We start from the raw sequence: 24,168 nt of genomic DNA on the forward strand, positions 1-24,168 counted from the left end.
CATGATTAAGGCTTGGTAGCCATGGTTTCCTTGTTTATATTGGTTCTATTAGCTAAACTGCAGTTGGGGAATATTCTATATTCCCATCATGTCCTGAAGCAGTGGATAGCGGTGTAATATATATGATAACAGTTTAGAAGATCTCGAAGGCCTTTGGCAGAAACACTTTCATCTTTATGAAAACAAAAAGAATGTGCTTAATACCCCATATTAGATAATGTGAAAATTTCATTTCAATGTTACTCATGTATTGCAACTCACCAGCTATGTAAATGAATACAGATAAAACCTAACACACCATCAAAAATAACAGACTGAGCATAAAGGAAAGGCAAATCACCATAATCACTTTCTCACACTCCTTGAGTAGGTTATGATGCCAGAAGCTCCTGGTCACAATCTCTGGTCTTCATGCTAACATCCACCACTGTGATGTCATGGTGGAAGCTATACTTCCCTCCACCCTAAGAAGATTGTCATAGTATGCATGATAAGTGTTCTTTGTAGAACTCCTAATTGACTTTTATGGACTCGTCATATCCATCTAGCAGCTGTGTGTTATGTTTGCATTTTGTTTTTAGTGCATCATATCCAACATACTTTAAAAATAGGAAAACAACTCTTGAGTCTTGAGTGTCCCTGTTAAAAAAACTAAACTGACCATAAACCCAACCACGTAGATCACCACATAACTACCCAACCACCACCTTCAACCCTCCTGCATACTCCCTTATTCCACCCCCCTCCCCACTCCCTATTTTTTTCTCCTCTTCCTCCTACTCCTCTATATCTCTTATCTTTCTCTCCCCCGTCCCCCTCTTCCCCATCCTCAACTATCTCTTTCTCTCAGCTTCAATGATGGAGCTGTAAAATAAGACTTGGCTGGGCTAGGGCCGACATGTGCTTTACACCTCACTGAGACACCACTCAGACCAAAGGACACTAATTTAACAACGCCACCTGGAATTGTTGGTGGGAGCGAGTTGTGTCCAGTGTCCCAAATTCTGGAGAGGACACAGAAACCTCATTAACAGGAGACGACCTGGGATAAGTAACAACCAGAATGAGATAGATGCCACCTCAGTGTCACGAAATGTTAGCTTAATGTAAACCCCATGACCACCCACAAATTGTGGCCAGAGTTAAAAAAAGTAAAAAAAAAATAAAAAAAATACAGTCCTCCAGTTCTGTCAGTGAAGTAAAATGTGACTTCTATGTAAGCACATTTTAATAGATACTCTAAAGTCAATAGGACAATGCGTGGATGTATTGTAAATGCATGTATGCATAATTTGCACAATATTATCACATCATATGTTATGGAATATCATTGTAGAATCTTATTTTTGTCCATATTTTTTTTTTCCATATCTAGATGTTCCCAGTATTTTTAGTGGTAATCAGATTGGGATGTTGGATCCACATCAGTTACTGTTTGGACGCCACGAATCAGGCCAGTGCTGGAATATTAAAGATGACGGCAAAGAAATAAGTGAGCTGGTGGACCAATTTGCACCATTCGTTGGAATTTTCGGAAGCTGCAAGGAAACACTTACAAGAGGTCATTTTTCTGGAACAATTTTTAGGTTCCCGCTTCGGGTCCAACCTTCTTTGCTGAGCAGCAACCTTTATAACAAAGCAAAGGTTCTGGAACTCTTTGAGTCATTTAGAGCAGATGCAGGTACAGTGCTTCTTTTCTTGAAGAATGTGCAGAAGGTTTCTCTGCATGTTCGAGAAGCAGATGGCACAGAAAAACTTCTATTTCGGGTGACTGCTAGCGAAGACAAGTCACTGAAACACGAGAGGCCCAACTCCATCAAAGTACTCGAGACAGCAATAGACAGCTACTGTAAAAAGGTTCCTAGCAACAGTGTAACCTGTGTAGCATATCATGTAAATATTGACGTGGAGGATGAAACTGTCAAGGAGATACAGAGGTCATCATGGCTGGTTTGCAACAGTGTTGGAGGCCGGGGTATATGCAATGAATTAGACTGTCTTGCTGATGACTTAAAATTTGTTCCAACAATTGGAATAGCCATGCGTCTTTTCAATAATGGAGGAGAAAAGGGGACTGAAACAGAATTTATAGGGAGGGCTTTTTGCTTTCTTCCGTTGCCACCAGGGGAGGAAAGCAAAACAGGTCTTCCTGTTCATGTTAGCGGGTTTTTTGGTTTGACTGATAACCGTAGGAGCATAAAATGGAGAGAACTGGATCAGTGGCGAGATCCTGCTGCACTTTGGAATGAACTTCTAGTAAAGAATGTTGTGCCAAAAGCATACACCACACTTATTTTAGAAGCAATCAAGAGAATGAGTAGAGAACAAGGCCCAGATTTCCGTCTGTCGCCAGAAAGTATCTACAGAGTGTGGCCTGATGTGAAAAAAGTAAGGACTCACTGGAAACCGGTCATCGAGCCACTGCTGAATGAGTTATTCCAGCACGCGGTGATTTATTCTGCCAATAAGTGCTGGTTGAAAGAAGCTGATGTCAATTTTTCAGAACTTGATGAAAGTAAAGAATACTCACAAACAATCCTGAACTACCTCCAGACCTCAGGGACTCACACAGCTAAGGTACCAAGTAATGTTGCTGCTGCATTCCAAGTTCCTATCAATAATTCAAAACAGGTGAAAAAGGTGACACCAGCACTCGTGCGTCAGGTATTAAGAAAGTCAGCACACAGAGGAGACACTCATGAGAAACTTCATCTACTTGAGTTCATACTCAGTGATGAGGTCTACAGTGAACTTATCGGACTTGAATTGCTTCCCTTGCAGAGTGGGAGATTCATTCCTTTCTCTTCATCTGTATCAGATAAAGATGTCATTTACATAACCTCAGAGGAATTCCCGAGGTACTGGAAACATTTTTCAATATAATTTAAACAAAATGTGTTTATGTATATATGTATGTGTATTTGACTTTCTTAAATATTTTTTCTAGCTTTAAATTTCCAGTTTAGCTGTTTTGCACATATATACATATAAGAAGCTATTAAGGTTCTGATCAAAACACGGTTATTAACCAAAGTGTGGATTGGTAGGAATTTAAAGGAATTTTAACATTCTATGCCACAATGAACAACCTGGTATATACAGAAGCTAAAAGCACAGCTATTGTGTATAATTTATCCAAATTGGCTACTAGAGCCTAAACATTTAAATTCACTTTGAATTCCCACCAATTTACACTTTAGTGGATAACGTTCAGAAAGCTAATTTGGCTTAAAAGTTAAATATATAATAATATATTCCTGGAAATTCACCCTTTAGTGAATAACCCTGAAAATGCATTCACAGAGCTAAATTAAACATATTTTTGATTTGTTTTTCTAGCAGTGCACTCATTTTTTAATCCTAGTTATTCACAACTTTATTTTGTTGATGACATATTGAACAATATTACCACTAATGGATGTGTAAGTGCAGGAAAGTCTGCGACTGAAGTTTATACACTAAAATGGGAATTGAGAATACTTGAAAAATATTTTTTTACATTTTTACTACTTTGGCCTCAAGTTTGCGGTATGCTTGTCAATTCTTTGTAAACCCCAGTTTAGTGTTTAAACCCTTCTGTTTTCTTTAGTTCATTTTATTGTGTTGAAATAATTGTAATTATTTGATCCATATTTATTTCTTTTTAGAACATTGTTTCCAGGTCTAGAAGGAAGACTTCTTTTGGATAATCTGAAGCCTGAGATTATGTCAGCTTTGAAGGAGGCTTCTACCAGTCGAGGTAATAACTAGGATCCATTTTAGTCTTTTTTGTTTTGTGTGTAACTGTAAGCTATTTTATGAGGTATTGGGGTATTCTACACTTTCTTTTAAAATTCCTTTTCCTGTTTTATAGAAAACTGGTTCTAGGTTCAGGTTTTGTCCTTATTAGTTAATTATTCATAATATCACAAAAAGATCATCACTGGATTCTACCTTAGCAAAAAGATACATACTTTTTCAATATAGTATTCTCAGAAACCTTTTTTTCCCTTCATTTAACCTCCTTCTTTCCTGTCATTTGATTTATTCTGATCTCTTTATCTTTTGGTCTACGTTTTGTTTTGTTTTCTCCGCTCTGTGTCATTCTCTTTTCGTTTACCTTCCATTGACAAATTGTCTATACATTTTTTTTAAGTTAGTGGACAGGAAAGTGACTCACACTTAAGTTAAAGCGGCACTGTCACTCCCGCTCCTTGAAAATGAGTATTTTATAAAGAGAGAATCTTTATGAAATCCTCAAATTGTCTGTTAATCCAATCCCATCAAAAGATCTACTGAGACAAAGTAGGGAAATATCAGTATTTTTCCTACACCTGACAAAGTTTGGCACTAGGTGGAGCTAGCGCGGTCAAGCCTTCTCATTTTCCCCAGCTGTCTATAGCGTTGGCTATAGGGAAATTAAGCTCTTTCTGTGGAGCGCTGACCTTGACTCATAGCAGCTAAAGTGCCAGGAGCTGAAGAAGAGTGGCAGGAAGAGGATGGCGGCACCTGCAAGGAACAGGTTCAGGTAAGTAAACCTCACCTTTGCATACCTACCCTTTGCCACTGGACCCTGAGCGGCAATGTCACAGTCAGCGGTCTTTTCAAATTAGACAAAGATCCCAGAGAGTGACAGACCTGCTTAATGGCCTCTCCAATTCTACGTGTGCCCCCCAAATCCCTAGAAACTGTTAATCATATCATTTTGTTCCTTGCATATGTCAACATTATGTCCAGTTTTGGCCTTCAAGGTATTGTCACACTATATTGCCCAAAATTATTTTCTTTGTTTCTAAATTTTCAAAACAATGAATAGAAGTACCTGTAGGCAATATCCCCAATTGGTGCATCAGGAAACAAATAATAAAAATAGTAGTAACCATATTAGAGAGAGTCAAGTCAAGAACAAGTGGAGACAGAGAGAGAGATAAGGGAGGTCATAAAGGGTTGTCTAAGAGTCAAGAAAGCTGGTGGGAGGAAGCGAAGTAGCCAAGTGAGATTGGGTTAGAGTTGTCAAATTATGCTCATAACTCTGATCTCAAAAATACATCCCATTAAAACCCAGATCGATAATGCTATTGGATTTGCCCTGGATATTGTGTACCAAGTCTGATTATTATTATGATTTCCTTAACATTGGATATCTATTCACTAAATGTAGGCAGCAAGGTGTTTTGCCGATGTAGTGGTAGCACTACCATAGCTGCGCTGTGCAGGTGTCTGATGATTAACTTTTTGTTAGTGGAAATCTTTGCAGGGTGTGACATAACTTTCTGTCAAAGAGGCACATGGGGCACTCAAGCTAAATTTGAAGAACACACCAGAAGCACTAGAACAACTCTAGGACCTATCTACACCTTTGGGAAATACATCTTGCAAGGCATATGGGTTTATATAACAGCAGTATAGTAGCTTAAAAGAGAACACTTGCGATTTAAAGCTCTGTGAGTGCATGAGAATGAAGATTTGATAGATTCAATGGAAAAGTTAATTCAGCTCTGGTACCCATTTTCTAGTGTAATAAGGTAGTTGATCAGCAAACAGTGAAAGCAGTATCCTACAGAGGGCAAATATGAAGTGAGCTCATGTTGATTCATTCTTTTTGTAAAATGTAGAAGTAATCATAAGTTGCTCATCGAGGAACGATTGGAGAAAGCCACATGATGGTAGGTCTGGGTCCAGGAAAAAGGCACATGGGTATTTACCAGTACGAAGGAAAGTGGCAAGTGATGATTTTGGGTGGCATGCAAAACCTTCAATGGGTGGGATTCCACCCCTGACTTTGGGGGGTGCAAGACACAAGAGAAACTGGGACATAAAGTGCAAATTTGGTTTCAGTGATCCCATGTCCTGCTACACCTTGACTGTGGCCAATATAGCAGTAGGCATATCAACCGTGTGAAATTACAGACTTTTCTTTCTTTCTTCTTATAATAATGTGATATATCCCATGACACAGAGAGAAAAATAATACTTAAATTCCCCCCCCCCCCTCCTAAAAAATTAGTTATCAGTCTTCTTAATATTTAACTGTCTGCTAGATTTTCTTCTTCAAACTAAGGTTTTGTATTCTTGAATATATTTTATATTTTTCAACCTATAACCTATCCATCCCAGCACCCAATTAGTGTTGCAATGACCTGACCAAGGATACGGTTAGAATGTTTATTTTATTACATTTTAATTTATTGCATTATAGCTCAACAACTCCTATGGGGATATGCAGGTATGTTTGTGAAATGGTTGCAGAATGATAATTAATGTACATGTATTTATATATATATATTGACATGGTTTGCTGTTCCTCTTAAAACAATATAACAAAATAATTGGATGCAAATGAAATTGCTGTATGATTTTAGAAAATTACTAACTATTTAAAATGCATTTTGAAAGGCAAAAACATATTCGAGAGTCCCAAATAACCCCATTTGATTGTAAGAATTGTAGCAATGATATCTGTTTATTGACATATAAATGGTCACTTTTTTCTGGTCCTTCAATGCCTGCAGAAATCAGTATGATAACAGGTCATAGTGTTTGTAACTTGAGATTTATGAGTATTTGAAAATTGCACAATAGGCATTCATTCAATTCATGTAGTAAAGGTTGCATTGATTGAAGGGACATGCATCACTTGACAATTTGTCTTTTAACCCTTTCCCAACAATAGGGCGTACTATGCCATCCTACAAAATGTCTGTGCCGATCTTGAACGGGGCACCTGCTTGATAACCCCCCCCCCCCCCAAAGCATCTTCACCTGTGTGCCTCTTAACCCACCTTTTGTTTCTTACCCCCTTTAGTGTCTTATCCCCTATTTTTTCCCCATTGTGTGTCTTACACCTCCCCTGCGTATCTCTTACTACCCTCCTTTGTGTTTCTTACTACCCCCAGCCTCTGTGTCTTCTTCTTTCCCAGACCCTTTGTGTATTTTACTCTTACCAGCTCCTTTCTGTGTTTCTCTTTCACCACCAGCCCGTCTATCTCCTCCCAGCTTGTCTGTGTCCTTTTTTCCTCTTCTTAAGTTCCTCTGTGTCTCTTTCACCCCCAGCCCCTTTGTATTTCCACTTACATGCCCTTCTGTGTGGCGCTTTCATCCCTAGCCCCTCTGTTGACTTTCTCACCCCTAGGCCCATCTGTGTGTCTTTCTCCCCCCTCATGTCCCTCTGTGCGTCTTTCTCCCCACTCAGGCCCCTTTGTGTGCCGTGCCACTCTCCCCTCCATGTCCCTTAGTGTTCCTCTTTCCTCCCCTCCATGTCCATTAGTGGTCCTCTCCCCTCCATGTCCCTTAGTGTTCCTCTCCCCTCACTTCCCTGTACCTTAGTGTTCCTCTCCCCTCCCTCCCCGTTCCCTTAGTGTTCCTCTCCCCTCCCTCCCCTGTCCCTTAGTGTTACTCTCTCCTCCCTCCCCTGTCCCTTAGTGTCACTCTCTCCCCTCCCCCTTACCTGTCTCTTAGTGCCCCCCATTTCCCTTAATGTTCATCCCACCCCCCACCCATCTTAGTGTTCCTCTTTTAGTGGTTCCCCCACTACCACAGTGTTCATTTTTCCTTTCCTTCCCTCCCCTCACCTGTACCTTAGTGCCCCGCCATTAATGTTTATCTCCCCCCCTAGTGTTCCTCAATCCTTCCTCTTTTTTAGTGTTCTTCCCCCACACTCCCCTGTCCCATAGCATTATTTTCCCCTGTCCCCTGTCTCACAGCATTCTTTCCCCCTCCCCTGTCCCATAGTGTTCCTTCCCCCTGTCCCATAGTGTTCCTTCCCCCTGTCCCATAGTGTCCCTTCCCCCCTCCCATAGTGTTCCTTCGCTCCTCCCATAGTGTTCCTTCCCTCCTCCCATAGTGTTCCTTCCCCCCTCGCATAGTTTTCCTTCCTCCCCACCATAGTTTTCCTCCTCCTCCCTCCCATAGTTTTCCTTCCTCCCCTCTCATAGTTTTTCTCCCCACCCCTTAGTTCCCCTCTCTCTCCCCCCTCTTGGTCCCCGGTGTGTCTCCTACCTTTCTTGTAGAGTGGCTGAGCGGAACGGACCGCGGTACAGGAGCTTCAGTTTCCTGTACTCAGCCGGACTGACAGGAAGTGCTCTCGCAGTGAGCACTTCCTTCCAGTCCGGCCAGGTACAGGAATCAGAAGTTCCTGTACCACGGCGCGCACTGCTCCGCTCGGCCCCGCTACACAGAGTGCCTGGCAGGAGGGAGTGCTGTGCGTCCACCTCCTACCGGACACTCCAATCTAGCACCCTGTGGGCCGGTGCGCCCTAAGGAGGCTGCTTGTGCCGCCTTACGGACGCGCTGTTTCTGGAGAGAGTTATATATTAGTGGACCCGCCTGACAACCCAGGCAAAAATTCCAGAGAATTTAATTTGAAAGCCCTATAATTGACCCCGTAACTTTCCAAAACACCATAAAATCTGTACATTGGGGTACTGTGTACTTGTGGTTCATCGCTGAACATAAATATGAGTGTTTTAGAGCAGTAATATGTATAATGACAACTTGGCCAGGGTTTGTGTTTAAGTACCTACTAAAAAAAGACTGGACATACCCCATTTGAATAACCTAGGTTGTCTAGTTTTGCAAGTGGTATGCAATGATGGGGTTCATTTTCATTCCTGGGCTGCCATACAGTCTCAAAGGCAATATAGGCCCAGAAAACCAATCTGACAAATGTCAATGTTTAAAAACTGCAAGCAAATACCAGAAAGCAAATGCTTTTAAACAAAACCAAAATAAAGCCAGTAACATGTACTATGAAAGGTATGTAATCAATACTTGTGAACTTACTATAAACGTCAGATTGCATTTTTGGGCACGCCTCTCAGCTAAGGGAGTTTCTTCAGCCTCCCCCCTCCCTCTTACTCACCCATATGAGTATCCCTCCCCTTTACCTATCCATCCCACCAATCACATGCGAGGTAGGCTGTGATGAGGCGTGGAAAGGAGGAGTGTTGTGATTGAAGCCTAATTTATAGCTAATTTGCTCTTTTAAATGGGGATGAGGGCCAGTAATGATAAATGTCCAATGGTGCATTCTAAATTAAATATTGTATTTTTTTTTTAAAAAGGGGTTGGGCTAACCTTTTTATCTCTGGTACAAGTGGTCAAGGTTTTAAGTAGTAACATCACAATGCAGGAAACATTTCAAAACGGAATGCATGATAATAGTTTGTAACAATGATTACAATAGAGGTGCTTGCATGGATTTTGTGTGGTGTGTGTAGGATTTCTGCATGTGAATTTAATACTTACATTCGCAAGTAAAAAAAAACAAACAGGATATCTATTAAGAGTTTTTTAATGTTAAAAAAAATGGGTCAGTGTATATGTATTTAAAAAAAAATATATATAAAAAACATTTTTTGTTAGTACAGACTACGTTGTAACGTTAAAAGATCAGTCGTGGCACCATAATCACTGCACGCTGATTTAGTGGTTATTGCTCTATTTGGCAGTTATAAGATACTCTCACAGCTGAGAGTAAATGCAGGATACTCTTATACAGTAATACAATAGTGCTTAGAGGGACCCTTTACAAATAGTAATGTGATGATGCCATTCAGAAGCATAACATCATTTGGGGCCCTCAGAATAAATGTTACAGAGTCAAAAAGGTTTATGGCATGCCATAAGCAAATATATTATGCAGCTTATATGGAAGCAGTAGATTGGTAGTGAAGCTGTTAAAGATAAATAACATAAACGGAAAGGCAGTAAAAACAATTTGGTACTAAATAATAAAAAAAGAATAGTATAAAAGGAAAATTATACAGAAGATATCACAAAGGTAACAAGTAAATTGATAGAAAAACTTGCAGACTCACCCGAGCTGCTTGGCATTCCGATACCTTTCTTAAATGCTATGATTATAAACAAATGGTAGGGTTCAGGTAAAATCAAATATAGGCCAGAGGGTGCCAAGATGCTGTAGTGGAGAGACCAAAATTAAATTCTGATGGATATGAACTAAATTAAGATTGACTAATTTTATAATACTGCAGGAATTCAAATCGTAATGATTGGTGGCCAGCAGACAGAAAAACAACGTCAACTCCTAGTCTGCAATAACATGCAGACTTCCTTAAAAACGTATTTAAAAAAAGTAGGCAGATTTGATTGCATCTAATTTCACGGAATATACTGAGTAGATTACAATTAGTATTAATGTGTTTTAAAAAGATTATAGTGTGAAGGTTCAAATTAGGACTTTACAACCGCACTATCGAGTACTAAACAAAATGTGAAATTAAGGAACAGCTGCTACTGATAATTATCTAATGTACAATTTCTTCTCTTTCAGGGAGATTGTGCACTCAGCTACAACTTCTGAATCCTGAGCGTTTTGTACGTCTTATTAAGGAGGCTATGAATATGCTATGGCCTACCAGAGACTTGGTTGTTAAGTGGTTTCCAGGCAAGGATAAAAAACATCCTGCTATATCATGGATTAAAATGGTCTGGAAGATATTATACATGCATTTTTCTGAAGATTTATCATGCATGGATGATATGCCACTTATCCCTACCAAAATGCTAGCAGAGGAGGAAACATCATTGGAACTCATTCGACTTAGGACACCTTCACCTGTAATGTATGATGATGAATCTGACACTCAACTTCCAGAACATTTACCTGAAATAATTAAGAATCTTGGAGGAATTGTGATGAAGAATTTAGATCCTTCTGTTCAGCATCCTCTTCTTAAAAGATATGTTTATCCGCCTACTCCCAGTGCTCTCCTTCAGATAATGGATAGGATGTCTTTGCAGAAACTGTCCAGCCAAATTGCCTCATTAAGTCCAATTCACAAAGATGCGTTAAGGCGATTTCTTGCTAGCTTAACTGACATTAATGACAAAGAAAAAAAAATTATACAAGAGTTAACAGTATTTCGAAGAATTGAGCTGTCATCGCAACAACGAGATGCTTTCGTTTTCTTGAGAGGCTGCAAAGTTCTCCACCATAATGCCAAACTTCCACCCAACATCAAGTTGTCTTTCCCTATAATCGATAGCAGTGATGAAGAAACAATACGTTTGGCCAAGATGCTCAAAGTGGAACATTTGAAAACTACAGACTGCCTAAAAATTATCTTACAAGATACAGAAAAAGGGTTTTATTCCAAAGAAGAGAGAACAAATATTATGCTCTGGGTCCTTGAAAATCTGACTTACCTAAAAAATGAAAATTCTGCTGTTATTTATTGGCTATCCACTCTTAGATTTATACCAATATTGAAAGACAAAATGGTGGCACCAAATGAACTTTTTGATCCAGAAGTGGATATTCTCCAGAATCTTTTCTGTGGTGAAGATCAGATGTATTTTCCACCTGAGGCTTTTTTATCGTCAGATGTTTTGCACTCACTGAGGCAAATAGGTTTGAAAAACGAGTCCCACTTGTTGGAAAAAGACTTTGTCCAGGTTGCAAAGAAAATTGAGGCTTTGAATTCTGCATCTACCACAAATGATGTTATTGTCTTAAGAAAATCAAAAACATTATTAACTCTTCTGAAGAAAGATTTCAAATTACTACAGTCACCAGAAGCTAAAGCCATTTTGAAAAAGATCAAGTGGATTCCTGCCGTCAAAGAGCGACCACCAAACTATCCTAATTCTTTGGTGTGGCTGGGAGACACTTTCAAACTCTACGCTGCTGGTGAAGTATGTAACTTACATTATGCTGTTCTGGTTGGTTCCTCAGTTCCACTGGTAGAGAGCATGAATGGTACGATTGAAAAAATCCTTGGCATTGCCAAAGAGCCCAACATAGAAGCAGTACTAAAACATCTAAAAGTTGTTGTTGACTGGAATAATTCAAAGACCATTACAGATGAAGATTATTACCAGTTTCAGCACATTTTGTTGGAAATATACAGCTTCATGCAAGGATGTCTGGAAAAAGGCAAAGAATTGATTCAAGCATTATCATTTTCTTGGGTTTGGACAGGAAAAACATTTTGTTTCCCTCAACAAGCTATAATATCATCAATTCATAGCCTCGATTTACAGCCCTATTTGCACAATATCCCAAACACCATGGTTAAATTTAACAAATTGTTCAGGTTTTGTGGTTCAATTGAGCAACTGACTCCTGAACATATCTTTCTTGTCATTAAAAAAATATATGAGCAAAGTCAGCAGAATTTGGACAAAGAGGAGAACAAGCAGAATATTGACATTATGCTGAACATTGTGAGATGGATGTATAGTCATCAAATTCCTACGAGCCTAGACATTCCTTTACCTGTACACTATAACAAAGACCCATCAAAGCTTGTGATGAAACCTATCCATGAATGTTGCTACTGTGATATCAAAGTTGATGACCTTAATGACCTGCTTGAAGATTCAGTCGAACCTATAATATTGGTTCACGAAGATATTCCTATGAAAACTGCAGAATGGCTGAACGTGCCATGTTTAAGTACAAGGCTAATTAATCCTGAGAATATGGGATTTGAACAGTCAGGTCAAAGAGAACCACTGACTGTGAGGATCAAAAATATTTTGGAAGAATACCCATCTGTATCAGACATCTTCAAAGAGCTACTTCAAAATGCTGATGATGCCTCTGCCACTGAATGTAATTTTTTGATTGATATGAGAAGGAATATGGATATTAGAGAAAATCTTCTAGATCCAGGGATGTCAGTCTGTCACGGACCTGCTTTGTGGTCATTTAACAATTCTGAATTTACAGACAGAGACTTTCTCAACATAACAAGGCTTGGTGAATCTTTGAAAAGAAGCGAAGTTGACAAAGTAGGAAAATTTGGTTTAGGATTCAATTCAGTGTATCATGTTACAGATATTCCCATCATCATGAGCAGGGAATTTATGATAATGTTTGATCCTAATATTAATCACATTAGCAAACACATTAGGGATAAATCTAACCCAGGAATTAAAATTAATTGGAGTAAGCAGCAGAAAAGACTCAGAAAATTTCCCAACCAATTCAAACCATTTCTGGGTGTTTTTAATTGCCATTTGCCCCTTGCAGTAGAAACTCCTTATTGTTACAAGGGAACTCTTTTCAGACTGTCCTTTAGGACTCAACAAGAAGCTAAAGTGAGTGAAATCAGTAATACCTGCTACAATACAGCAGATATTTACACTCTTGTGGATGAGTTTAGCCTTTGTGGCTACAGATTGATTCTTTTCACCCAAAATGTTAACTCAATGGTCTTGAAATACCTAAAACCTGAAGAATCTGATCCAGCTTTATCCCAGGACACAGTAACAATTAAAAAGTCATTCTGCACATCCCGGGTTTTAACAACACCTGCAAGAATTTTGAGGGAAGCAGCAAAGGTGATGCATACTTGTAGTATTACCAAAAAACTTCCATCCGACATGCCAAAGTCATCTTGTATCTTACAGATTGTTGTTGAAGAGTACCATCATGTATTCAGACGCATAGTTGATCTCCATTCCCCACTATTTAGAGGTCCAGAAGATGACCCAGTGACCATTTTTGAAAATGCAAAAACTGGACAATCAAAGAGGACCAATGATGAGCTGCCACAAAAAACGGTAGAGTGTACATCATGGCTATTATGTTCTTGCATGGATGTTGGTGAAGCATTGAGATTTGCACTTAATGAAAGTGGACAACGACTTGGACTTGTTCCCTGTGGTGGTGTTGCAGTAATGCTTTCTGAAAACCAAGACAAGAAATGGAATGTGAAACCCTTTTCCAATAACATTGGAGAGATTTTCTGCTATTTGCCTCTCAGAATAAAAACAGGGCTGCCTTTTCATATCAATGGTTGTTTTGCTGTGACCTCAAATCGGAAAGAAATCTGGAAAACGGATACCAAGGGGAGATGGAATACTGTCTTCATGAGAAATGTTATTGTTCGCTCCTATCTTGAAGCATTGTGTGTTTTACGGGACATGTCAACATCCGGTGAACTACTTAATTACAGCTATTACTCAGTGTGGCCTGATCCAGACTATGTGCATGATGATTTCTCTGTAATTTGCCAAGGACTGTATGAAGATATTGCCAAAGGGAAAGGCAAAGAACGCATGAAGGTGTTTTCTGATGGGTCTTCCTGGGTTTCAATGAAAAATGTGAGATTTTTAGATGACTCACTGCTGAAAAGAAAAGATATTGGACCACCAGCCTTTCAGATTTTCTTGAAGTACTTAAAAAAAACAGGGTTAAAAAACCTTTGTGCTGTAGAACTACCTTCTTGGGTAAAAAATGGTTTCATAGAGGCAGGCTGTACAGATGTGTTACTTGAGAACACTTATTCTGAAAGACAATTTTTTTCAGAGGTATTCTTTCCCCATATAGATGAAATCCAGCCAGAGTTACGAGATCCATTAATGCTCTTTGTTTTAAATGAAAGGCTACAAGAATATGGGGAATTTTTGCAAATGACACCATGCATTCCTTCATCAAGCCCTGGTCATCCACTTGTCCTTCCTTCAAGATTAATTCATCCAGAAGGTAGAGTAGCTAAGTTATATTATGACAGTGATGGCAGATTTCCTTTTGGAACTTGTCAAAATTACCTAAACCCAGTAGTGCTGGTGAAACTTGTTCAGTTAGGTATGATAAAAGATTACATTTTGTGGGAGGACTTGATTGAACGCATTGAATCAATTGTAGAAGTCAATAAAAGTGATCACACAGCAGCATGTTCAAGAAGCAATATTATCTTAAGTCTTATTGATGAAAAGCTTAAACTCAGAGACCCAAAAGCTAAAGAGTTTTGCAAGAAATGTCAGAGTATTCCGTTCTTACCATTCCTATCAAAGCCTGCAGGATTTTCCTTACATTGGAAAGGAAGTGACTGCAAAGTTGAGGATATGTTTGCTGCAACAGAATTGTACACAGCTGAATACCAAGACACAGTTTGTCTACTCAAACTAATTCTCAATGAAAATTCACCTTCCTTCAGGGGTTGTGGATCTATATCCTTGGCGGTTAAAGAGTTTCTGGGATTACTTCGAAAACCATCCACTGAATTAGTAATTGAGCAACTAAAAGCAGTCTCCAAGTATTCTGACGGAATTACATTGTACCAAGAGAATATTACAACTGCCTGCTATAAATTTCTTAGTGAAGCCATTTTACAAAATGAAGCCACAAAAACATTGGTAGTTTCTGAGCTAAAGCCATTCAATTTCATCCTAGTTGAGAACATATATGTAAGTCCCGAAAAAGTTTCTTTCCATCTGAATTTTGAGGCAGCACCTTACCTCTACCAGCTGCCAAATAAGTACAAAAACAATTTTCGAGAACTATATGAAAGTGTTGGTGTAAAGCAGGCATTTATGGTAGAAGACTTTGCAGCAGTTCTTGAAGTTATCACACGTGAAAGCAAAGGTAAAAAAATATCAGATCAAAATTTTGAGTTGTGCAGGAGGATTATTAGTGAAGGAATATGGGGACTTATTCGTGAGAAGACGCAAGAATTTTGCGAGGAAAATTACGGTCAGATACTACTGCCAGATGTTAACCTTAATCTCCTACCAGCAAAATCTTTATGCTACAATGATTGTCCATGGATTCGGGTAAAAGACACCGCTGTTAAATATTGTCATTCTGACATCCCTCGAGAAGTAGCAGTAAAGCTTGGATCAATACCCAAGAGACACAAAGCTTTAGAAAGATATGCTTCTAATGTTTGTTTTACATCACTTGGAAGTGAATTTGGACAAAAAGAAAAACTTACCAGCAGGATTAAAAGTATTTTGAATGCTTATCCCTCAGAAAAAGAGATGCTGAAAGAACTTCTTCAAAATGCAGACGATGCAAAAGCTACAGAGATCTGTTTCGTGTTTGATCCAAGACAACACCCAACCGACAGAATATTTGATGAGAAATGGGCACCTCTGCATGGACCAGCACTGTGTGTATTCAACAACCAACCATTTACAAATGATGATGTCAGAGGGATTCAAAACTTGGGAAGAGGAACAAAGGAGGGAAATCCATGCAAGACAGGACAGTACGGTATAGGATTCAATTCTGTGTACCATATCACAGACTGTCCATCATTCATCTCTTCCAATGACATACTATGCATTTTTGACCCGCATGCAATATATGCCCCTGGTGCAACATCCATAAGCCCAGGTCGAATGTTCCGAGATTTGGATGCTGACTTCAAAACACAGTTTTCTGATGTGCTAAATCTATATTTAGGAAAGCATTTTAACCTTTCCCACTCCACCATGTTCCGATTTCCACTGCGAAATTCAGAAATGGCAAAGAATTCAGAAATATGTTCAGCTCCTAGCTCAGACAGGATGGTCCAAAACCTCCTTGACAAGTTGCGTACAGATGGAGCAGAACTTCTCATGTTTTTAAACCATATGGAGAAAATATCAATTTGTGAAATAGAGAAATCAACTGGTGACTTAAAAGTGTTATATTCAGTAAGAGGAAAAATCACGGATGGAGACAGGCTAAAGCGTAAGCAGTTTCATGCATCTGTAATTGATAGTGTAACCAAGAAAAAACAATTGAAAGATATACCTGTGCAGCAAATTACTTACACTATGGACATTGAAGATTCTGAAAACAATTTGACAACATGGTTAATCTGTAACCGTTCTGGTTTTTCGAACATGGAATTGGTATTGAAGGGTATTATATCTGCTCACAAAAATAAAGATATCACACTGTTTCCACGTGGAGGAGTTGCTGCTTGCATAAGCCATAATTACAAAAAACCTTACAGAGCATTTTGCTTCCTCCCCCTTTCTCTTGAGACGGGTCTTCCTTTTCATGTCAATGGTCATTTTGCTTTGGACTCTGCACGGCGGAATTTATGGAGAGATGATGATGGAGTTGGTGTAAGAAGTGACTGGAACAGCAGCTTGATGATCGCATTGGTAGCTCCAGCTTATGTTGAACTCTTGATTCAGCTTAAAAAAATTAATTTTCCTGGTAACGACCCTACTGTTTCCATTTTGCACAACACACCAATTCATGTTGTAAAAGACATTTTGAAAAAGTTCTTGTCTTTTTTCCCTGTAAACAGACTTGATTTACAGCCAGACTGGTACTGTCTTGTAAAGGCTGTATACGTGTATATCCATAAAGATGCTAAACGTCTTTTACCTGTAGTACGGGCACCAAATGTTGATGGATCAGACATGCAATCTGCTGTTATCGTCACATGGGTTAACATGTCTGCAGTGAACTCTGGCAAGCCATTCTTTGATAACCTCCTTCAAGATGAATTGCATCACATGAAAAATATAGAGTACAACATAACAACGAGAAAAACAGTAGCAGAAAATGTTTACAGACTGAAGCATCTTCTTTTAGAAATCGGATTCAATCTTGTTTATTACTGTGACGAGACAGCAAATCTTTTTCATTGCCTTGTTGATTCTGGAATCCCTGTTACCTATGCAACCCCTTTGGACGTTCGAAATTTTTTGATGACGTTTTCATCTCCTGACAGTAGTTGTCACATCGGAAAGCTGCCATGTCGCCTTCAGCAAACAAATCTGAAATTGTTTCACAGCTTGAAGCTTTTGGTTGATTATTGTTTGAAAGATGCAGAAGAAAATGAAATTAAGATCGAGGGACTCCCTCTGTTAATAACGCTAGACAGTGTCTTACAGGTTTTCGATTCCAAACATCCAAAATTTTTAACCACTTACCATGAATTAATTCCATCCCGTAAAGACCTGTTCATGAACACACTGTATCTAAGATACAGCAGTATTTTGCTGTCTTGCAAAGTATCAAAGGCTTTTGATATCAACAGCTTTGCTGAGCTGTTGTCATCTGTGCTGCCTAGAGAATATAAAACAAAAGTTGTTGTTCAGTGGAAAGAAAATTTTGCAAGTGAAACATGGCTTAAAAATGCGTGGCATTTTATCAGTGAGGCGGTGAACGTCAAAGATGAGCAAACTGACATGAACACAACATTTAATACAGTGGTTGACACACTTAAAGAATGGGCTTTACTTCCAGGCACAAAATTTACTCTGTCCTCTAGTAATCTTGTTGTACCAGAGGGTGATGTATTATTACCACTGAGTCTAATGCACATTGCAATTTTTCCAAATGCACAGAGTGATAAGGTTTTTCATACCTTGATGAAGGCAGGTTGTATTCAGCTTGGGCTCAACAAAATTTGTTCAAAAGATAATGCCTTGCTCCCTCTTTTGTCAACCCACTCTGCTAACATTGACAATCCTCTGAGCATTCTAAAAGCCATACAATACATGATTCAGACTTCAACATTCAAGACTGAAAATCTAGCAGAGGCAGATTTTGATGCACTTTTAATGTATTTTAATTGCAATTTAAATCATCTGATGACTGATGAGGCTATTAACAGTTTGAGGTCCCTTCCATGTTACAAGTCCGTCAGTGGGCGCTATATTACACTGTCAAAATTTGGAGCCTGTTATGTTCTAACAAAAAGCATACCCCCAGCTGAGGTGGATAAATGGTCTCACTCTTCATCGTGTGCATTCCTGGAAGAAAAAGTGAATTTCAAAGAATTGTATAACGTTTTAAAATGCGTCCCGGTTGATGACCTAGAAATTTATCTAAAACACCTTCTACCCAAATTTGAAAACCTTTCCTATAATGCAAAACTGGAGCACTTAATTTACCTGAAAAATAGATTATGTAGCGCTGAAGAAACGTCATGTTTAAAAGACCAACTGTTTGCCAAACTGGAAGATCTTTCATTCATTCATGATGCCAGTAATCGTCTTAAGCCTGCCAAGCATTTCTATGACCGGACAGTGCGAGTTTTTGAAGTAATGCTTGCTGAAAAGCTATTTATACCTTTGGATTTCTTTAAAAAACTGGAACAAATGACACAACCGAAGAACCAAGCTGCTTTTCTGTTATCATGGATCAAGTTTCTTAGAAACATTGGTCTTAAGCACATCATTTCCCAGCAGCAGATGTTACAGTTTGCAAAAGAAATTAGCATGAGAGCAAACACTGAAAGCTGGACCAAAGAAATTCTGCAGAATACTGTGGATGTTCTTCTTCACCACGTGTTCCAAGAAAGAACAGATTTGCTGATAGGAAACTTCTTAAAAGAGCTATCTACTATTCCCTTTCTATGTCCGGAAAGAGCGCCTGCAGAGTTGGTACGTTTTCATCCTCAATATCAAGAAGTAAATGGAACATTACCTTTAATAAGATTCAATGGGGCCCAAGTAAATCCAAAATTTAAGCAAACAGATGTAATTCAATTGCTATGGACATCGTGTCCTATTCTTCCTGAAAAAGCAACTCCATTGGGTATTAAAGAGCAGGAGGGGACTATCCTCGATCCTCAAGAACAACTTGACCAGGTTTTGACATTGCTTAATGTAAATATTGACCCATCCCTTGATAAAGTCATAAATAATTGCCGAAACATATGCAACATAACCGTTGTGGATGAGGAAATGGTGAAAACACGATCAAAGGTTTTGAGAAGCATCTATGAGTTTCTCAGTACTGAGAAAAGAGAGTTCAAGTTTCAGCTGAGAGGTGTTTCCTTTGTAATGGTTGAAGATGGGTGGAAACTTCTAAAACCCGAAGAGGTTGTCATTAACCTAGAATTTGAGTCTGATTTTAAACCTTACTTATATAAGCTACCTTTGGAGCTTGGCACATTTCACCAGTTGTTCAAGAACTTGGGAACTGAAGACGTTGTTTCAACAAAACAGTATATTGAAGTTCTTAGCAGAATATTTAAAAGTTCTGAGGGAAAACAGCTTGACCCTAATGAAATGCGCACAGTTAAAAGAGTTGTGTCAGGCTTGCTGAAAAGCCTTCAGAATGATTCAGCCAAGGTGCGTAGTGATTTTGAAAATATTCGTGATGTTGCACTATATCTGCCAAGTCAAGATGGGAGGTTGGTGAAATCAAGCATTCTAGTCTTTGATGATGCCCCACATTACAAAAGCAGAATACAGGGCAATATCGGTGTTCAAATGCTTGTTGACCTTAGTCAATGCTATATGGGGAAAGATCATGGTTTTCACACAAGAATTATAATGCTTCTACCCCAGAAATTAAGACCACGACTTCTTAGCAGCATCCTGGAAGAACAGCTAGATGAAGAAACGCCTAAATCGTGCCAGTTTGGAACACTGTGTTCTCTTCAAGGAAGATTGCAATTGCTGCTTTCGTCCGAGCAGTTCATCACAGGACTGGTAAGGATCATGAAGCATGAAAATGACAACACCTTTTTAGCCAATGAGGAAAAAGCCATAAAGCTCTGCAAAGCCTTACGTGAAGGGTTAAAAGTATCATGTTTTGAAAAGTTGCAAACCACTTTAAGAGTAAAGGGATTCAATCCAATCCCCCACAGCAAAAGTGAGACCTTGGCCTTTTTGAAGAGATATGGCCACGCTGTTATCTTGCTTTACATACAACACTCAGACAGCAAAGACATCAATTTCTTGCTGGCATTAGCTATGACCTTGAAATCTGCAACAGACAATCTAATTTCTGACACATCTTATTTAATTGCTATGTTAGGATGCAATGATATATACAGAATCAATGAAAAGCTTGACAGTTTAGGTGTCAAGTATGACTCGTCAACCGAGCAGTCAAAACTTGAACTTCCAATGCCGGGTACTCCAATCCCAGCAGAAATTCACTATACACTTTTAATGGATCCAATGAATGTCTTCTACCCAGGGGAGTATGTTGGATATTTAGTAGATGCTGAAGGTGGAGATTCTTTTGGATCATATGAACCAACCTACACATATGCCATCATCGTGCAAGAAGTGGAAAAAGAAGATGAAAACTCGGACTCCATGGGAAAGTTTTACCAGATTGATATTGGCTACAGTGAATACAAAATTGTAAGTTCCCTTGATCTGTACAAGTTTTCAAGACCAGAAGAGAGTGCTCAGAACAAAGATAGCACTCCTTCAACTCCAACAAGCCCTACAGAATTTCCCCCTGCAGGTACACGCACACCACCATCTTTTCCTGGCAAAGAGAGCAACAAAACATCATCTTCCAAGCATCAGTCTCCTAAAAAGATCAAGCTAAATGCTTTGCCAGAAATTCTAAGAGAAATTACAACAATAATGGAACAAGCCTGGAAACTGCCTGAATCTGAACGTAAGAAGATTATTAGGAGGCTCTACCTAAAGTGGCACCCAGACAAAAATGCTGAAAATCTAGACATTGCCAATGAAGTTTTCAAACATCTCCAGAATGAAATCAATAGACTGGAAAAGCAAGCGTTCGTGGATCAAAATGCTGACAGAGCTGCAAGAAGAACTTTCACAACAACCTCGGCAAGGTTTCAGTCAGATAAATTTTCATTTCAAAGATTTTATACTTCATGGAATCAAGAGGCCACAAGCCATAAGTCTGAAAGGCAACAATACAATGAAAACTTTTCTTCTTCCATGGGGCCAAATGATTCTAAACGCTTTTTTGTACCACCCACCTTTAAGTCTGTGGGGAACCCAGTAGAAGCACGTAGGTGGTTAAGGCAAGCAAGGGCGAATTTTTCCGCTGCCCGAAATGACATGCACAAAAATGCTAATGAGTGGGTGTGTTTCAAGTGCTATCTCTCAACCAAGCTAGCCTTAATTGCAGCCGACTATGCTGTCAGAGGAAAGTCAGACAAAGATGTGAAACCAACTGCACTTGCCCATAAAATAGAAGAATATGGCCAACAGCTTAGTGGTCTTACCAATGATGTGCAGACATTAGAGGCATATGGTGTTGATAGTCTAAAGACCCGGTACCCTGATATGCTTCCCTTCCCACAAATTCCGAACGATAGGTTTACGTCAGATGTTGCAATGAGGGTAATGGAATGCACTGCGTGTATCATTATAAAACTTGAAAATTTTATACAAAATAAATTATTGTAAAGATTTCAGAGCATATTATTCTTATTATGAAAATGTAGCAGATCTAATTTACATGCTACTTACATACATGCATAAATAAAAACGGTGTTTCCATAGAGATATTCTGTAATTATAAAGTAGACGCTGGCACCTCATGGCACGCTTGCATTACAGAGCTACTTGTTTTGCAATTGTCAAAATATACGCAACACTATGTCATAGTACTTTTTACACATAGGGGTTTATTCACTTATTAGTGAGACAGTGAGTTGTTGATGTGTGTGGCAACTAACATGCAAAATAGCCAAGTTAAAAAAAAAATTGTTCTACTTCACCAATATGATGATGTTTTTTAGAACTGGGCTACGAGGCCTCAATTTTGCCAGTTGATTGCAAAACTCACACACTGAATGTTTGTTTAGAGTATACCTATGCACTTTTGTGATATACAAAGTAGCATGCTCTGTCCAAGTAAAGGGGCCATGAATGTTATATGCACAAATGTGGACTGCATTTTGATGTACACTCAAGAGCTAATTGTAGTTGAACATGGAGCAACACGTTTCGAAACCGTTGTCAACTCAAAATTAGTACATTTATTTTAATATATAGCTACAGACATGTTAAATACCAAATACCGGAACAATTCCTGTGCTAAAAAACTGCACAATTTATGGGAGTGCCATGGCAAACCACCCCTCCAGAGACACCCATCCAAATGCCCCTTAACATAACAGCACAGAAATGGAGTGTCCCAACTAGCTTAGTTGCACTTGTGAGCCATGTCAAATCCTGGCACACATGAGACTGGGCTGGAGAAGGAGCACAGAAAGAATGCCTTTAGTTTAGAAATTCTGCCTCAAGACTTGTCTGTCTGTTTATTGCAAAACTCACTGTGGCCAAATGTTGAAATTGAAGTAAAAGAAAATTGTTAGATTGTCCTACATTCTAAAAATTAGAACAGAACTTGCAGCAATTTCCCCAAGTGCCATTTTGCCCTACCACACCTCCAGGTGTATATAAAATAATTTAGAAGCATGCACACCACGGTGGTACAGGCAAATTGACTTTTCATTTAATAAACCTTGTTGTGAATTAGTTGAAAGCGAACTCTACATACTCTGAGTACTAGAAGGTTAAACAACGGTTTTAGTGCTACAGGTCGCTCAGAGCTAATTTTCTGGCACCAGGACTAGTACAGCTTAAAGTAGTAGTTCTGGTGTCTACAGCCTGTCCCTGCAGGCTTTTCAATGTACAATATTTTGAGAGGTAAAGGCAGTGTTTATATTACTGCCTAGTGACACCTCCAGTGGCAGTCACTCAGACGGCCACTAGAGGTGCTTCCTGGGCCAGTGCTGCACAGTGTGCAGCACTGGCATTTAGCGTCTCCACTCTCTGTATGGAGGCGCTGAACATTTCCCATAGAGATGCATTGATTCAGTGCATCTCTATGAGGAGATGCCTATTGTCGCGCGTGTGCAATAGCCTCCCAATGCTTTACTACGGGAAAGCATTGGATTGGCTGAGGTCATCAAGATTGATGATCTCAGCCATGGAGGTGAGGCCAGCCATGGAAAGACTGTCACAGCGTGGTAGAAAAGGTGAGTAAAAACACCTTTTCCATGCAATCTTAGGGAGGGTAGGGGGGCGCTGCGGTCACGCACATAGTTAGACACTATAGTGTTCCTTTAAAGCTAAATGTATAATGTGAACTGAATTGATTCAGAATGCTGGGCTACATTTAGTAAAGCAAATCTGCTACAATTTTATAGCAAATCAACTGGATCAATTAAAACACGAAAAATTAAATGCTTCCATTGACTGCACCAAATATAGCATTTTGTCCTAGTTTTCAAATTGATCCGGATAGACTATTATGTTGTAAATTGATTGCATGTTTTTGTGCAAACTAAAAAAGTGCACTTTATTTAACCAAGGCTGAACAGTACATTAGACAATCCCCACATATCTGAGTTTTCCTCCGTTTCCATGTTATTATCAATTCTAGAACGTCCCTCTGTCGCACTGTTCCAGGATAACCTTCTCATACACATATAATCAGCTGGATCTGGTTTTATTATTATTGACATTCGAATGTGCATTTTCCAACCCATCGCAAACCCGCAGAACAACAATCCGAGCATTTGCCTTGCATTACAACTGCCTTTTCATTCTATACTGTGTACAACTAGTTTTTTTTTTTTATGTTTTTGTTACATCATGTTTTTTTTTCTTTTTTTTTTAAACATTCAACTGAGGAGAAATGGACATTAGTTAATAAATTACAGATATGCACTGAAACTTCTCAAATGTTCAATGGACGCTGGAGCCTTAATGATTATTTGACTTATTTTTTAATTGGAAAAA

At 39.0% G+C, this 24,168-nt stretch overlaps 1 protein-coding gene across 1 annotated transcript in view; it reads left to right on the plus strand.

Moving 5' to 3' along the window:
• Positions 1-23,150, plus strand: part of SACS (sacsin molecular chaperone) — an 89,022-nt gene extending 65,872 nt beyond the window's left edge. Inside the window, exons 8-10 of the mRNA XM_063429749.1 lie at positions 1,376-2,858; positions 3,648-3,739; positions 10,274-23,150. Coding sequence (XP_063285819.1) covers positions 1,376-2,858; positions 3,648-3,739; positions 10,274-21,822 — 13,124 coding nt within the window. The 3' untranslated portion in view covers positions 21,823-23,150. The remainder of the gene's footprint in view (positions 1-1,375; positions 2,859-3,647; positions 3,740-10,273) is intronic.
• The last annotated feature ends 1,018 nt before the right edge of the window (positions 23,151-24,168 follow it).

The sequence above is a fragment of the Pelobates fuscus genome, chromosome 1, assembly GCF_036172605.1.
Source record: "Pelobates fuscus isolate aPelFus1 chromosome 1, aPelFus1.pri, whole genome shotgun sequence".
Classification (NCBI taxonomy): Eukaryota; Metazoa; Chordata; class Amphibia; order Anura; family Pelobatidae; genus Pelobates; species Pelobates fuscus.